Source organism: Neoarius graeffei, chromosome 12, assembly GCF_027579695.1.
Source record: "Neoarius graeffei isolate fNeoGra1 chromosome 12, fNeoGra1.pri, whole genome shotgun sequence".
Classification (NCBI taxonomy): domain Eukaryota; kingdom Metazoa; phylum Chordata; class Actinopteri; order Siluriformes; family Ariidae; genus Neoarius; species Neoarius graeffei.
Genome location: NC_083580.1, coordinates 4065573 through 4082596, shown reverse-complemented (window position 1 = coordinate 4082596; position 17024 = coordinate 4065573). Strand labels below are relative to the sequence as shown.

The window sequence follows — 17024 nt, the reverse complement described above, 5'->3', positions numbered from 1 at the left end:
AAACAGAGAGAGACAAGGGAGGAGAGAGACAGAAACAGAGAGAAAGAGAGTGCGAGTAAGCATGAGAGAGAGACAGAGATGGAGGGAAAGAGAGAGACAGATAAAGTGGCTCTCTGAAATCCAAACAAATGCATCATCATCATCATGTGTGTGTGTGTGTGTGTGTGTGTGTGCGTGCACAGAATAATTAAACAAGACACAAAATGGCTGAATTTGGGAACAAATGAAAATTTCCCGATTCTATGATTACAACAAATCAAATCTGTGATGATTAAACCTGGTTCTGGAGGCTGTTAATAATTTCAGTCTTGTAAAGTTAAAGTTATTGTCGTTATTATTTGCCTGTTTTACACAAAAGCAGAAGGATCTGATGCTCAAAGTGAGCAAAAACCATGCTGAAGGCTGAATCATCTGATAATTAATTTATAATACACTCATTCTAAAACAAAATAATATGAAATAAATTTGCCCATATGATATCTTTAAATGGTAATTTAAAAAAAATAAAATAAATTAACCTTGTGAATATCAAAAGACTGGAACTGCATTTGGTTAAAAAATAATTTAAAAAATGAACTTGAAATGTTTAGATTTTATTGGTTTCTTTAAACTTTGATTATATTTTTCTTTAATTATATTTATTACAGCTGTGAATGCGAATTAGTGTCGTGTTTTTAGTGATTTTATATATATATATATATATATATATATATATATATATATACGCACACACACACATTTATATATATACACACACACACACACATAATTTAACTTACTATATGAATTTCAATGAACTCAAAATTTTAAGGAAGCCCTTGCACCAAGTTAAAACAACAAATCATTTTTTTTACAGTGCATATATATATATTCATTCCCTTTCTTTTTTTTGAATACGTCATTGTTTTTAAAAAAATCATTTTAAAGCATAGTAGTTTTTCTTAAAGAAAAAACATTACTCAATAATATAATCAGCTGATACTCTAGGCTTCAGTTTCAGTATCAGAAAATAAAAAGTGATATCATGCCACATATAATAATAATAATAATAATAATAATAATAATAATAATAATAATACCCATTTTTGTAGGATTTTTTAAATTATCCATTTTATTTAATTTTTCTTTTTCCTTAAGAGATTTCATTATACAGAAAACAACTCCAGGTGTACATCTCACGCACTCAAAAATCATAACAGATTTGCACTTCTAATAAAGAAAAGAACAAAGAAATCTAATAATTATGGCATCCTTTTTTAAAAATCCCATCTAGTGATCAGTGAAAAGGCTGTACAGTGTAGACGTCGTGTGCGTTTACTTCAGCGATACGTTCTGAATGAAATAATAAGTGGGTAGTGTTCCGAGGTTGTGTGAACGAGTGAAATACTTTGAGAAGCTGGATTTTGTTCTCGTGAAGCTCAAACATCCTCGTTCTCATCGTTCACGCTCCCTCTTTCCCTCCCATCGTTCAGTCTCCAGCTTCGTCTCTCGTGGTTCTCCTTTTACTTTGTCTTTCGCACCTCTTGAGAAAACGCTCACGCTTTCATTTTTCACACCTCCCTCCCTGAGCGCTGCACCATCCCCCTATTCTTCACTCCTTCTGTTTCTCTCACGCAGGAGAAATCAATCGCTCCCCTCTCAATTAGAGGTCACGCTGCTCGGCAGAGCCGGCGTCCTCGCTTTTCAATTACCAGGAGGCTCCCGCTGGCCCCCAGAGCATCCCCATCTCTCTCACACACACACACACACACACACACACACACACACACACACACACACACACCTCTGAGGGGTGATTGGGTCCAGGACAACCAATTTCTCTTGGCCTAATCAACAGTAGCTTGGACACGCTGGAGGGAGAGAAAGATGAAGAGCCAACAGCAGAGGACTCGACTGACAAAAACGGACCATTTGCTATAAAATTAATGTTGTTGTTTGTTTTTTTTACTCTTTTAGGCATCGTCTTGGAGAAGAACACTGTTATACTGAGCCTATTTATCCCACTTTTTTTTTTAAACAAAATCAATGCCATGCTCTACATACATGATTTTTTTGTTTTGCCCACGCTTCTATGAACACTAGAAAGAGAAAGAATGCAAACAACATTCAGCTCATCATCAGCTTATTGAAGAAAAAAAAAAATCACAAATATCTAAATATCTATCCTACTGTAATCATCAACACAGTGCTGTTGAATTCTGGCTTCTGATTGGTCAGAAAATCTTCATTCATTTTCTAGAACAGCGGCTCAGACAGCAGTGCAGCTCCAAATCACACATTTTATATCAATGCTCTCGTTCTAATACTTTATCGTTTCTATAGTAACAGCGAAAAAAAAACTGTTGGCTTTTTATGGAAGGAGTCTCCAGTTTCAGCGCTTTGTAACAGTCTGAGGTAAAGCTGTACGCTTAAATTTTACAGCTTTAAGTCTTCAGGATGAAGGAGTTTACGATTTGTTTCTTGGCAACATGACGAGATGTGGGTTCGTTTGTGTATATATATATATATATATATATATATATATATTATATAAAAAGACACTTTATATGTAGCTGCTATAACCTAAGTGATATCAGGAACTTCTTTAAAGGATAATACTACATGCACCTATAAATGGAAAAAAACGGACGATGTATCATTCTGTGAGATTTAACAGTTATTCCACAAAATCGAGTCGTACATGAGCTGATAGCCAACGAGGCGCTGAGCACTGAGATTGAGTGGAATAACTTTTATTCTATCCACATTCACTGGATTTTGAGAAACGGAGCATTTTTATTTTTTGTGAATTTGATAAATAAAAACTTCATACAAAACGTCCGACAAAATCATTTCTGCTTAGAATGTAAACAAACCAGCGAAATGACAGCAGCAATTTGTGAGAAATGCAATAATAATGATAATAATAATTCTTGGGGGGAAAAAAAACGCTCAGTATCAAATACTTTCATTCCATATTTTGTTGATTTTTTGTATTTTTGGGGTTTTGTTTTCAAGTTGAGTTTTTATTTCGTCCTCGGTTGGTTCAGCAACACGCTCCGCCATTTTGTTTTTCTCTACTCACGGTATATGAGCTGATATCCTAATAGTAGAGTAGCCAATCAGAGCGTGCGATTGCTCGTATCCAGTGAATGTGGATAGAATAAAACCCGGCGGAATGAAGCCAAGGGTGCCAATACTTTTATATACAGGGAGATGAAAAGAAAATCTTTTACACCCAATGATTTTTTTTGTTTGTTTAAAAGTTAAAGTGCCGTTCTGAGATTTATCATTACAATGTGTAATTCAGGAACTTTTGGAGCTTGGGGTTCTGCGAGGTTCTGTTTCTCGCGATCCGGTACAGCTGAGATGTTGCAGGTGAGGAAACTCCTCCCAGGCACGAAGGGTCAGAGGCAAGAAGTGAAAAGATCAGAGTTTTTGGCTGGAGAAGAAGGCCTTGGTTTTCCCGCAGGTCGGGTTCACGCACAGAGGGCATCGCAGGGTGAGCTGGCGAGAGCACGGCTCGTTGGACTTCAGGTGCATCTGAACTAAATCCGCTAATGCCTGAGAGAGAGAGAAAACAGAGACAGACACAGACAGAGAGACAGAGAAAAAGAGACAGACACAGAGAGAGACACAGACAGAGAGAGACAGACAGGATGAGAAAACTTCTCATTATACTCATTTGAAAACTGTTCACACATCACCTTTTATTTACCAAATATCAGAAAGAGCTCGTATCCACAGCACGGTTAAATTCTCGATTCTGATTGGTTGATACATTTCTTTAGCAGCACCTCTGACAGATGTGCAGCTGCAAATCACAACTCACGCTTGTTCCAATATTATCGCTTCAACACAAGAAACGACTTGTATCACAATCTAAAACTCATCATAAACTAATTAAACATTCATGTTTATTTTCTAAGGAAGAAAAACATACGTATAATTAGTGATATGATGATGAGTTGCATGCTAATGTGACTCTAAATGGATAAAAAGTACAACATCATTCTTTAATAAATAAAAACACTAATCGTAAGCACACTGCTGAAGTGTAAGAGGAATAAACCCTTCCAGAACGGGGACGCGCTCTGATAAGGACATGATCAGCTGTGTGTTGGTGTGATGAAGTGATTCAGCATGAACGCTGGAAGCCAGCTTGTGGTTTATTCCTTATTACTTCTAGTTAGCATTAGCGCCCTTACGTTAGCACCGTGTTTGTGATCAGGAGGAGTGCGTCTCTCGCTAATCTGTAACAGAACTGAACAGAACGATGGAACCGTATCAGCTGGGATTCATTACAGCCACCAAATTATCCACAAGATTTATTATAGTGTAAGTACAAATAGCGTTTTCTTTAACGTCGCTCTTCCTGCATTGTGAAATCTCCTGATTTTGGGCGTGAACACCTTCCTTTTAGAACTTGTACCATTTTAGAAAGTTCAATGCCAGAGTCCTAAATGAAAAATGATCGCACGTATCGACAGATCAAAAAGATCCAAATCGTCACAAAGTGCTTTTCGTTACAGAGGCGATCGTCACCACCGTCAGAGACGCAAAAACAGTTGTGTACCTGCTGTTGTAATTGAATCGCGTGTGTGTGTGTGTGTGTGTGTGTGTGTGTGTGTGTGTGTGTGTGTGTGTGTTTCGGAGCAGCGAGCTGAAAGCCTGTGTCATTGATTTCGCAGGTTTTTAATAAACCCAGCAGGCTGCCAGGTGCTGTTTATAACCCAGCGCTGAGTTCCAGCACTGCAGCGACCGAGAGGAGGAGGATCACACTATCGACCCTCACCTTTCCTCTAAGCGTTGGGGGGGGAGGGAGTAACAGAAACAGAGAGAGCGAGAGAGAAAAAGAGGAGGGGGAGAGGGAATGAATGAGAGAGAAAGAGGGGGGAGAGGGCACAAGGGGGGGGAGAGGGCACGAGAGAGAGAGAGAGAGAGAGAGAGAGAGAGAGAGAGAGAGGGAGGGAGAGGGCACACGAGAGAGAGAGAGGGAGAGAGGGCATGAGAGAGAGAGAGGGCACGAGAGAGAAGGGGAGAGGGCATGAGAGAGAGAGAGAGAGAGCACGAGAGAGAGAGAGAGAGAGAGAGAGAGGGAGGGAGAGGGCACGAGAGAGAGAGGGCACGAGAGAGAAGGGGAGAGGGCATGAGAGAGAGAGAGAGAGAGAGAGGGAGAGGGCACAAGAGAGAGGGAGGGAGAGGGCATGAGAGAGAGAGGGAGGGAGAGGGCACGAGAGAGACAGAGGGCACGAGAGAGGGCACGAGAGAGAGGGCACAAGAGAGAGAGAGGGCACGAGAGAGAAGGGGAGAGGGCATGAGAGAGAGAGGAGGGAAAGGGCAGAAGAGAGAGAGAGAGGAGGGAGAGGGCACGAGAGAGAGAGGGAGGGAGAGGGCATGAGGGAGGGAGAGGGCACGAGAGAGAGAGGGAGGGAGAGGGCACGAGAGAGAGAGGGAGGGAGAGGGCATGAGAGAGAGAGAGGGAGAGGGCACGAGAGAGAGAGAGGGAGAGAGAGAGAGAGAGAGAGAGGAAGGGAGAGGGCACGAGAGAGAGAGGGAGGGAGCGGGCACGAGAGAGAGAGGGAGGGAGCGGGCACGAGAGAGAGAGGGAGGGAGAGGGCACGAGAGAGAGAGGGAGGGAGAGGGCACGAGAGAGAGAGAGAGAGGTAGGGAGAGGGCATGAGAGAGAGAGAGAGAGAGAGGGAGGGAGAGGGCACGAGGGAGGGAGAGGGCACGAGAGAGAGAGGGAGGGGGCATGAGAGAGGGAGGGAGAGGGCATGAGAGAGGGAGGGAGGGAGAGGGCACGAGAGAGAGAGGGAGGGAGAGGGCATGAGAGAGGGAGGGAGGGAGGGAGAGGGCACGAGAGAGAGGGAGGGAGAGGGCACGAGAGAGAGGGAGGGAGGGAGGGAGGGAGGGAGAGGGCACGAGGGAGGGAGAGGGCACAAGGGAGGGAGAGGGCGGGAGAGAGAGACAGAGGGAGGGGTCATGAGAGAGAGAGAGAGAGAGAGAGAGAGAGAGAGGGAGAGGGCACGAGAGAGAGAGAGGGCATGAGAGAGAGAGAGAGAGAGAGGGAGAGAGAGGGAGGGAGAGGGCACGAGAGAGAGAGGGCACGAGAGAGAGAGAGTGGGGGGAGAGGGCACGAGGGGGGGAGAGGGCACGAGCGAGAGAGAGGGCACGAGCGAGAGAGAGGGCACAAGTGAGAGAGAGGGGAGAGGGCACAAGCGAGAGAGGAGGGCACGAGAGAGAGAGAGAAGGGAGAGGGGCACAAGGGGGGGAGAGGGCACGAGAGAGAGAGGGGAGAGGGCATTGAGAGAGAGAGAGAGAGAGAGAGAGAGAGGGGAGAGGGCATGAGAGAGAGAGAGAGAGAGAGAGAGAGAGAGAGAGAGGGGAGAGGGCATGAGAGAGAGAGAGAGAGAGAGAGAGAGAGAGGGGGGGGGGGGGAGGGCACGAGAGAGAGAGAGTGAGAGAGAGAGAGAGGGGAGAGGGCATTGGAGAGGGGAGAGGGGCATGAAAGAGAGAGAGAGGGGGAGAGACGGCACGAGAGAGAGGGAGAGAGAGAGAGTGAGGGAGAGAGAGAGAGAGGGGAGAGGGCATGAAAGAGAGAGGGGGAGAGAGGGCCACGAGAGAGAGATAGAGGGAGAGAGGGAGAGCGAGCACAAAAGAGAGAGAGAAAGAAAGAGGGGGGCACGAGAGAGAGATAGAGGGAGGGAGAGAGAGAGATAATAAACAGAAACAAATGTTCTCTTGAACTATTTGATTCTGCACCTACATAGAAATGTCCAGAAAAGAAGAAGACATGAGAAAGCGTGATGGATTTTTGGAATAAAGGTTGATGTCGAGAAGTGTGTGTGTGTGTGTGTGTGTGTGTGTGTGTGTGTTTCTCATGAAGCATCCACCATCAGTCCTGTCTCTTTGTGCTGCTTTCACAATATTTGCTGGCTCGAAAAAATAAAATACAACTCATTAGATTAGTTTAGATAAAAGATTAGATAAAACTTTATTGATCCCTTTGGGAGGGTTCCCTCAGGGAAATTAAGAATGTGTGCACCATAACCGTAACAACAACTGGGTGCTCGTTCTGGGCTGGTGCCAACATCGGTTCTGAGTTGGTTCAACTTGCGAACCTTCTAAGAACTGGTCTGCTTTTCCATGGGCTCGAGACCCACCACAGATCCACGTCATTACATCACTGTAGACGTGTCTGCTTTCCCAGCAACAACAACAACAAGGGTGGACTACATCGACTCTTTACAAGTGTTGCTGCTCTTCTTTGGATTAGACAAGTCTCAGTTGGTCCCCTTGGTCATGATAATCCCCGCCCCCAGCCCATGACATAATCGGTTCTTGGTTCTAGCCCAGCAAAGTGTTGGTGCCGCTCTGGAACCAGTTTTCCAGCCTGAGAAGAACTGATTTCAGTTTAGGCACCGGCTCTGAACCGGCCCTCGATCTGCCTTGGTGGAAAAGGGGTATGACTGACCTCGCCTCGCCTAGCTCGATTAGATGTATTACTCTCAATGAGTAAGTAAGTAAATAAATGATCTCTGTAACTGATTCAGTGAGGAGGAGCACGTTTGTCTTCATGGAGCTTAAAAGGCAGAAACCCAACAGGATTTGAGCTACAGTTACAGTGAGACATCACGTCACATCCCAAAGAAACAGGCACCAAGTCTTACAGTATTACAGAAAATATATAAATGAAAATGTAAAAAGATATCATGATGGCTGTGAAAAGCACAGTGTCATACAGAGTGTACAGTATTCCCAGGATCGACTCCCAGGATCGACTCCCAGGATCGACTCCCAGGATCGACTCCCAGGATCCCATTCAGGATCCCGCTCACAATAAAGCTCTTACTGAAGATGAAGGAATGAAAAAATTTGCACTGTGATGAGTCACTAGAGGGCACCAGAGATACTTCAGCTTCAATATTCAGCCACTGTTACCCTATAAACTCAAACTATTCCTGCACGTGGATTTTATTTCATCTGTAAAATGATGAAGTGAATTAAAATGCACTGACACAGATCCTGCATTTATTCATCCTCCATGTTCGACGTCTTACCTTAAAAAACAGCGGGTTTCCATTGAGAGACTCTGCTCTTCTGATGTTTTCGACCCCACACTGGAAACACACACACACACACACACACACACACACGTTTGAGGCCTATAAATGTGTTTCGTGTTGGATTTTGAGAATACAACAACAATCAACTCATATTTCACAGAAGTCTGGAGATGTTTATGAAGAGATCCCGCCTGCTGTTACTAGATATGTCCGGGGTGTGTGTGTGTGCGTCTCTCTTTCTCTCTCACTCACACACACAAAACAAAACAGAAAAAAGCATGTTGCTCAGGCTGTCTACAGGAGTGTGGTGAACAGAGATAGACAGATCAATGGGCAGAGTGTGTGAGAGAACCACCCTGATAGATTTGTGGTTTGTGGGAGTGTGTGTGTGTGTGTGTGTGTGTGTGTGTGTGTGTGTGTGTGTGTGTGTGTCCCATGGCTCCAGATGGGCCAGTCTAACCAACGCCATGGCAGCCAACGAGGAGCCCCAACACACACACACACACACACACACACACACACACAAAATAACTATGAGAGGGAAAAAAAAAAAAAAAAAGGTATCACTTTCATTCCAGTCTTTCTGTCTCTTTCTCATCTGTCTCTCAGGCCCAAACCGGACTGATCCAGATTAGGTCAAGACCACCAGTCACATCTGACCCAGGGTTATCAATAACACACACACACACACACCTCTTCTGCGAGGATCTGCGAGTACTCGATGTCAAGCTCATGTAGAGTCTCGATGTGGTCGCTGGTGAAGGCGATTGGAACCAACAGCAGGTTCTTCTTCCCTCTTTTACACAAACCCTTTATCACCTCATCTGTCTGTGGACCAAGCCACGGCATCGGGCCCACCTACACACACACAAAGTTACAGTTTAATAATAAGCACACACACACACACACACACACACACAAAAACCAAACCCTAAACGAGTTAAAATAATTAATTGTCTAATAGCAGGTTAGGTCATGTGATAACAGTTCACAAGATGGGAGAGTTAAAATAAACTTAGTGTGTTAGCTAGCTAAAGCATTCTAAATAAAATAAACTCGTCCTCTCTTAAAATTCAGAGGTCTGCACTTTACACACTAGTCATGTAACGAGTCACCCGATATGCTTTTTCAGAGATATTATGATAACTTTTTAAAATGTTTTTGTTTCTCCCTGCCCAGCTTTGAACTGCCACTCATGATGAACAGAAAGCGCTATCTGCCCTCTTCCACATACGTGAGCTCACAGATGCTAATGATTGGCTAGTGCCATGTTGATTGACGGTGGAGAGAGAGAGAGCATGCCCCTCCCACTCAGAAAGCACAGCTTATTGGCTGTAGCATCGTCAGGATTCGAACTACTGAAGGGCATTTACTACTACTACTATTAATAATAATAATAATAATAATAATAATAAGTACTGATTAACCTGATTCACGATTCGATTCACGATATTTGGTTCATGATTGGATTTTCCCATTATGTTTTTGAAAAACTAGATAGAACTCGACGCCAACGGCGTCAATGGGGATGCCTCCACCCGGTAGACTACACGCCTTATTAAGTTGTGATTTGGGGATGGACATTTGACCTCAGAGTAATCTTGACCTGGTGAAATTACTTGCATCAGCCTTGGAGACATTGTGTTCACAAGGTTTTCGGACAGACATTTGACCTCACAGTGACCTTGACCTTAGACCTTTTGATCTCAAAATCTAATCAGTTCATGTTTGTCCCAAAGTGCACAAAATGGTGAAAGTTTGGTGAAATTCCTTTCATTAGCCTTTGAGATATTGCGTTCACAAGGTTTTGGAACGGATGCACGGATGGACGCACGCACGCACGGACAGATGGACAACCCGAAAACATAATGTCTCCTGCACCTTACGGTGGCGGAGGCATAAAAATTAAATGAAGAAAATATTACCAAAAAAAAACAAAAAAAAACCCTGCAACATTTATTTTCTGATTCTTTATCAATTTAAATATTCCTATTGTTTCCCCAAATTTGTAAAGGTTAGACTAAAATATAATTGCCTATTAACTAAAATATTCCTTTTATTAAAAATGAAAAAAGTTAACCACAAATACGCCATTTTCGTAATAAACTTTTATGAACATTTGTTCTGCCTCCATTCGCTTCTCTTTTCTTTATCTTTCAACAGTCTATAAAAAGAGAGAGAGCTCCGATTTCTTATTAAATCTATTTGTATACAATCACACAGCAACCCTTCCACATTTTATATTTGTTTTTTGTGTTTTTGCCACATTAGAGCTGCGTTGCTTCCGCCTACAGTGAAGTCACGTTTTCCTGCTATTGTAAGTTATTGCACCCTCTGCTGTCTAAACAACACAGTTACAGCTACGAAAAACTAAAACATTACACAGCCTGATAATAATCACCATTAATTTTTTATTTCATTGATTCAAATTTATATCGTGACTTATCGTCGCTCGTTATATGCCTATAACATTCGGTCATTAACATGAAACTGTTCTTAACTAAATGTAACCAATTCATTCACATTAACTCACATTACTGATGGTGTATTTAATGTATTTAACTAAAACATAAATTACTATTAGTTTTAATAGAGAACCTGAGCTACTTTGTCAAAGCTTTCTGCTAATAACATGATTTCTGATTAAAAAGAGCAGGCAATAAAATAACAGAAGAATTAAATACAGTCCAAAACACTGACTCTCACCTTCGACTGCCAGACAAGACGATACGGGTTACAGTACGCCAACCTCTCCATCACCCTCTGCACTGTCGCTCCCACCTCCTGAGGGTACGGGTCTCCTCTGTTCACCACCTGCATGGTGTAGCACACGTTTATCTAATCACGTTTATCTGAACTCACTCCACACCAATATCAGACTCAGGAGACGCCCAAAACGTACAAAGTGGAATTGATTTGGATAGTTATTATATTGTATGTTTATAAATATTTACAGCTACTTATTTAAGTTCATCTTCTTAACACACACACGTACAGACATGGGGAGCGAGTGGGCGGAGAACAGAATGACCACGTCGTCTCTCTTTTCAGGAGGAAACTTCTCCAGCTCCTTACGCACATGCTGAGCAAAACACTACAGAGAGAGAGAGCGAGAGAGAGAGAGAGAGAGAGAGAGAGAAAACGAGTCATTACCCCAGACTCATTATTCTACTGTATTCTCTGAGATAAGATCCATTATCGTCAAAATTACTGAAAATATCATGATATTTTCATCATGTCATTTTAGTACAGGACCTTATTTTAACACTCACCCTGGGAGGGGGGAACCCAAACACATGCTGCTTTCGTTCCACTGCTTATAATCCCAATTAAATGATCTATGGCCCTGCCCCGGCCAACCACTAATAACCATGGTGTCACCCCGGCCAACCACTGGCGACCATTTGGTCCCGTCCCGGCCAACCACTGGTGACCATTTGATCCCGCCCCTGCCAACCACTAATAACCATGGTCTCGCCCTGGCCAACCACTAATAACCATGGTCCTGCCCTGGTCAACCACTGGTGACCATATAGCGCTACCCCGGCCACTAACAACCATGGTCCCGCCCCGGCCAGCCACTAATAACCATGGTCCCGCCCCGGCCAGCCACTAATAACCATGGTCCCGCCCCGGCCAGCCACTAATAACCATGGTCCCGCCCCGGCCAGCCACTAATAACCATGGTCCCGCCCCGGCCAGCCACTAATAACCATGGTCCCGCCCCGGCCAGCCACTAATAACCATGGTCCCGCCCCGGCCAGCCACTAATAACCATGGTCCCGCCCCGGCCAGCCACTAATAACCATGGTCCCGCCCCGGCCAGCCACTAATAACCATGGTCCCGCCCCGGCCAGCCACTAATAACCATGGTCCCGCCCCGGCCAGCCACTAATAACCATGGTGTCGCCCCGGCCAGCCACTAATAACCATGGTGTCGCCCCGGCCAGCCACTGGCAATCATACGGTCCCGCCCCGGCCAAACACTAATGAACATGCAAATTAGTCCGTGACATCATTTGGGCTCGATTAGCCCTGATCCAGAGTCAGTGAAGGCCGTGGAGTGTGACGGCGCCTACACGCGATAAACGTGTGTCTGCTGATTCCAAATCAGTTCCAGGAAGCTGAAAGACGCGAGGCTCACCTCAACGAGCAGAGGGTGTGTCGGCCACCTGTCAATCACACTCCAGCGCATTTTAGGCCTCAGTCCACTGCTGCTGTAGTACCTGTAGATAGCATTCAAGCTGCTACCTGTGAGCACGCACGCACGCACACACACACACACACACACACACACACACACACAACATAACCGTACTGACCTACAGACTTTCCACAAAAAGAACAATGTTTGTTACAGTAAATAAGAAATAACACTTGAACTAAGTGTAGCGTTGGAGCCAAAACGGCGATGTTTTCTTTGCCGAAGACGTTATTTTCTGATATCCAGACGCATCAGGAGCGTTAACCTACCCTCGTTTAAACAATCAAAGGCTTTGCTTTCTTATTGCATACTTTTTATCCAATTATAGCTACATTTAATGTCATGAAATGTCCATGAAAAAAGCTAGTTCCCTCACCATCCTCTTTTTTTCCTCTTTTAATGTTAATAAGACCAAAAAAAACCCCACACAGAACATCATGTAACTAGCCTGGCAAGCCAGACTAAATGTGAATATTTAGTCTGGCCTCACTCGTAGACATTTCCGAAGGGTGTGGGAGGAACAACCCGCTGTCTTTCAAACTGTCTCTGTGCGTATAGGCCAACGCTCTGACCAATCAGCGCAACACTGACTGTGACATAGTCAGAGCGACAGAAAGCAGTGGGGGAGGCCTTGAAATAAATAATTTTTCAAAATGCGTATTAATTAATAAACAGGTTCTAGATATTAAGAAGTTTGGAGATAATGACCACAAGTTTGGAGTCTGTACCACATACACTTATTTTCTTCCAAGTGTTTTTCAAGGGTTTGTTTCAACTGTTTTTGAGAGTTTTTATTTAGTGGTGTTTGGTGAAATAATTTCCCTTAAATTTAAAATAACGGGAAAATAAGAAACAATCAAAAAGTAATGTTTCAAAGCTGTTTATTAATTCTTCGTACTGCACAAACTAGCCCCATCCTTTTGGCTACGAGTGGAGCCAGCTGGTAGATCAGACTTTTGCCATAGCCGGTCGGCAAAACGGCGAAAACGTCCTTCTTGAAAAGGAATGAGCGGAGAGCCTCTTCCTGCTCATGTTTCAACCAAAACTCCAAGTCTAATTCTTCTAAAACTGATTCCAAAGCGGAGTCAAACGCGCGCTGTTCACTAGCCGTAGCCATCTTTCCTGCTGTGCTTTCTCCAGCGTCGCGCAGCCTTGTCGTCACTCCTGCAAAAGCCCGCCCAAAGAATCCAAACAAAAACCTTGCGTTGTGATTGGTGGGCATGATTTGATGCCCGGGGTGTTTTTGTTTATATGGTGCGAGGCTAGACCCACTCGCAGGCAAAAATATTTTTGCCCGCTAGGCGGGTGGGTCGAGTTTACTAGGCTATCATGTAACTGTAAAAACACAACTTTTACAAAGCACGGCCACTGGAGTCTGCTACTGTAAAAAAAAAATAAAAATAATAATAATAATAATAATTTAAAAATAAATAAATAAAGTTGAATAAATGACTTCTTACAAAAAGACAAAAGAACGAAAAAAACCCACATAACCAGAGCAACGCATGTTTTTTAGCTAAACAACCACACTGAAAAAAAGCCCTCAATGTTTTTCACCATATGTCGTTACTATAGAAACGCAAACCTGCCGTGCCGTTGACACCAACGTCATCGCTGAATGCTTAAAGGAAATCAATCAACACCTTCCAACCAATCGGAATCCAGAATTCAATAAATCTGTAGTGATGTGTTGTTAAGCGTGCTGTGTGTGTGTGTGTGTGTGTGTGTGTGTGTGTGTACCTGTTGTGGAGCAGCTGTACTGGGGATACTGAGTAAAAGCCACAGCTCTCTCCACTCCGTCTGTCTCCATCTCCTCGATGGCCTCCTCTGTCAGCGGGCGCACGTATCGGAAGCCGATATAAAACTTGTGAGGAGCTGCGTGTCAGAAAATACACGATTTCAGGAATAAAGTCGTAATGGTACACAGAGGGTTTGTGTGTTAAAATGAGGGATGTTGGAGAAGTTTGTGTGGTTTTTTTTTATTTTAATTAAAAGGCAATTTCTTGCCCAGTGATTTCAATAATAATAATAATAATAATAATAATAATATTGGCTGGCTTTTTTTCATGGTCTATCAGATATATTCCATTCAGCTAGCATGATCTATCTGATAGACCACGAAAAAAGCCATTATTATCATCATCCATACACATTCCTTTCGGGTGTTCAACGCGTCTTTCTCTTTCAAAATTTTCTCAAAATCTTCCATATTTAACGAAGCAAACCTGGCAGCCATATTTGTTTATTTACAAATTGTCCCAGTCGCTCACTCGCTAGCGCGGAAGTTTTACGTCTCCGACGTGTGACATCATGTTGTCTTGATGACCGTGCAATATCATAAACGATATTCGACGCTCATTCTCCATTGGGTAGAGTGACGTAATACACGTAGGATAAGCGATATGCTAACAATATTGCACGCTATCAAACCAAATGAATGACACCCGCTAGAAGGGAATAGAACACATGTTTTCATTCCATCGAAAAAGTGTCCTGTATGGGTAATCATCATCGATATTGTCTCAGTTATTATTCACTGAGCCTGAGGCAGATAATTGTCTTAGTATAAACACACAGGTGATTATTTTAAAAAATAAAAAAATTAATAAATAAATAAAATCAGATTTTAAAAAATTATTTCAAACTTCAAAATCTTCATGTAAATGTAATAACGTTGCGGTGCAGATTTGTCTCACTTATCTACTCCGAGTCACATAAAATACTTTGTTGTGAAATCGATAAAATAAATCACAATCCCACCTTCCCTTTGAATAGTTTTAGACCAAACTTCGTAGCATCTTTAGTGCTTTTAGGAACAGCATTTTCTTTCATCATTTGTAATTCTTCCTCACTTATGGTTACGAAGAGATTGGACGCCGTTTTGCCGAGTCGCTCGAGGTGATTATCGAGAAATAGTCCGAATTTCTCGACCAACCAGAGCGCTTGATTTTCTGTAATCACCTCCGTATTTATACTAAACTGGCCTGAGTTTCCCAAAAGCATCACAGCACAAAGATCATCGTTAAATGGTAGAGCGAGCAGCACAATGAATGCGCTCTCCTAGTTAAGATGCTCTTAGTGTTAAGAGGCTTTTGGGAAACCCAGCCCTGTATTGTAACGATTGCTTAAAATATTATGACTTTGTTTTCGAAACTTTACAACTACAGGTATTTCTTGTAATATCACATTCTGGGACCTTTTCCCCCTCAAAATATTGCAACTTTTTTCTCATAATGTTACGCCTAGGGGCGGCACGGTGGTGTAGTGGTTAGCGCTGTCGCCTCACAGCAAGAAGGTCCTGGGTTCGAGTCCCGTGGCCAGTGAGGGCCTTTCTGTGTGGAGTTTGCATGTTCTCCCCGTGTCCGCGTGGGTTTCCTCCGGGTGCTCCGGTTTCCCCCACAGTCCAAAGACATGCAGGTTAGGTTAACTGGTGACTCTAAATTGAGCGTAGGTGTGAATGTGAGTGTGAATGGTTGTCTGTGTCTATGTGTCAGCCCTGTGATGACCTGGCGACTTGTCCAGGGTGTACCCCGCCTTTCGCCCGTAGTCAGCTGGGATAGGCTCCAGCTTGCCTGCGACCCTGTAGAACAGGATAAAGCAGCTACAGATAATGAGATGAGATGTTACGCCTAAATCCTGTATTTTTCTTTTTCATTATTAAACATCTGCCCTAAAACTGTCATCAACATAAATTCATGCATGCAAACTTTCAAGACTTTCAACAAAATCAGTGAAATGTTTCAGGAACGTTCCAGACTGAACAGTTAACCGCCACAGCTCCTTCACTGGCTGATATTTTAAGGGAACTCCCTCGCTTCCCTCCCTTTGATTTTATCTACGAGTGTGTCGGAGTTGAACTGAGGTGTGTGTGTGTGTGTGTGTGTGTGTGTTTCCCTGTGTCTTATCTCCCAGTCCCTTACACACAGAACACATCTCTGTGAAGCAGAGGGCCCCGCCTCATTCTGTTCGATCTGAAGATCATTCATTTTCTAACATTAACCTTAAAGGAACAGTCCACCGTACTTCCATAATGAAATATGCTCTTATCTGAATTGAGACGAGCTGCTCCGTACCTCTCCGAGCTTTGCGCGACCTCCCAGTCAGTCAGACGCAGTCAGACGCGCTGCCACTCCTGTTAGCAATGTAGCTAGGCTCAGCATGGCCAACGGTATTTTTTGGGGCTGTAGTTAGATGCGACCAAACTCTTCCGCGTTTTTCCTGTTTATCTGAGCTCCGTATCAATGCGCTGTCGAAGCGCGCAGAAGGTGTTAGTACGCCTGTCATTATAGTGCGCACTTTCCATAGCATAGAAAATCACCACATTTCAATTTGTGTAACTGAACTTGTTTCATATCACTGGTCATATAAACCTATGTAAACAGGAAAAACGCGGAAGAGTTTGGTCGCATCTAACTACAGCCCCAAAAAATACCATTGGCCATACTGAGCCTAGCTACATTGCTAAGAGGAGTGACAGCGCATCTGACTGCGTCTGACTGACTGGGAGGTCGCGCAAAGCTCGGAGAGGTACGGAGCAGCTCGTCTCAATTCAGATAAGAGCATATTTCATTATGGAAGTACGGTGGACTGTTCCTTTAGCAGCACTCATTCTATCAGTGAGCGTTTCTACACTAACAGCATTCAGCACTTAATATTTATCTCCAATCTCAGCAATTTCTGCTTTCTGACCCGGGGAAGTCTTCAGGACAGAAGAGTTTACGCTTTTCTATAACACGACACGCTGCGTTTTTATTTATTTTAATTTTTGTCTC

The 17024-nt window shown here is 43.6% G+C and overlaps 1 protein-coding gene across 1 annotated transcript in view; it reads right to left on the bottom strand.

Annotated features, from left to right (window-relative positions):
- Positions 1-2919: 2919 nt before the first annotated feature.
- fech (ferrochelatase) overlaps positions 2920-17024 on the bottom strand; it is a 17341-nt gene continuing 3236 nt past the window's right edge. The window contains exons 5-11 of the mRNA XM_060935379.1: positions 13993-14127; positions 12193-12299; positions 11044-11142; positions 10755-10862; positions 8742-8906; positions 8043-8102; positions 2920-3543 (exon numbers count right to left, since the gene is read on the bottom strand). Of these exons, the coding sequence (XP_060791362.1) occupies positions 3409-3543; positions 8043-8102; positions 8742-8906; positions 10755-10862; positions 11044-11142; positions 12193-12299; positions 13993-14127 (809 nt within the window). The 3' untranslated portion in view covers positions 2920-3408. The remainder of the gene's footprint in view (positions 3544-8042; positions 8103-8741; positions 8907-10754; positions 10863-11043; positions 11143-12192; positions 12300-13992; positions 14128-17024) is intronic.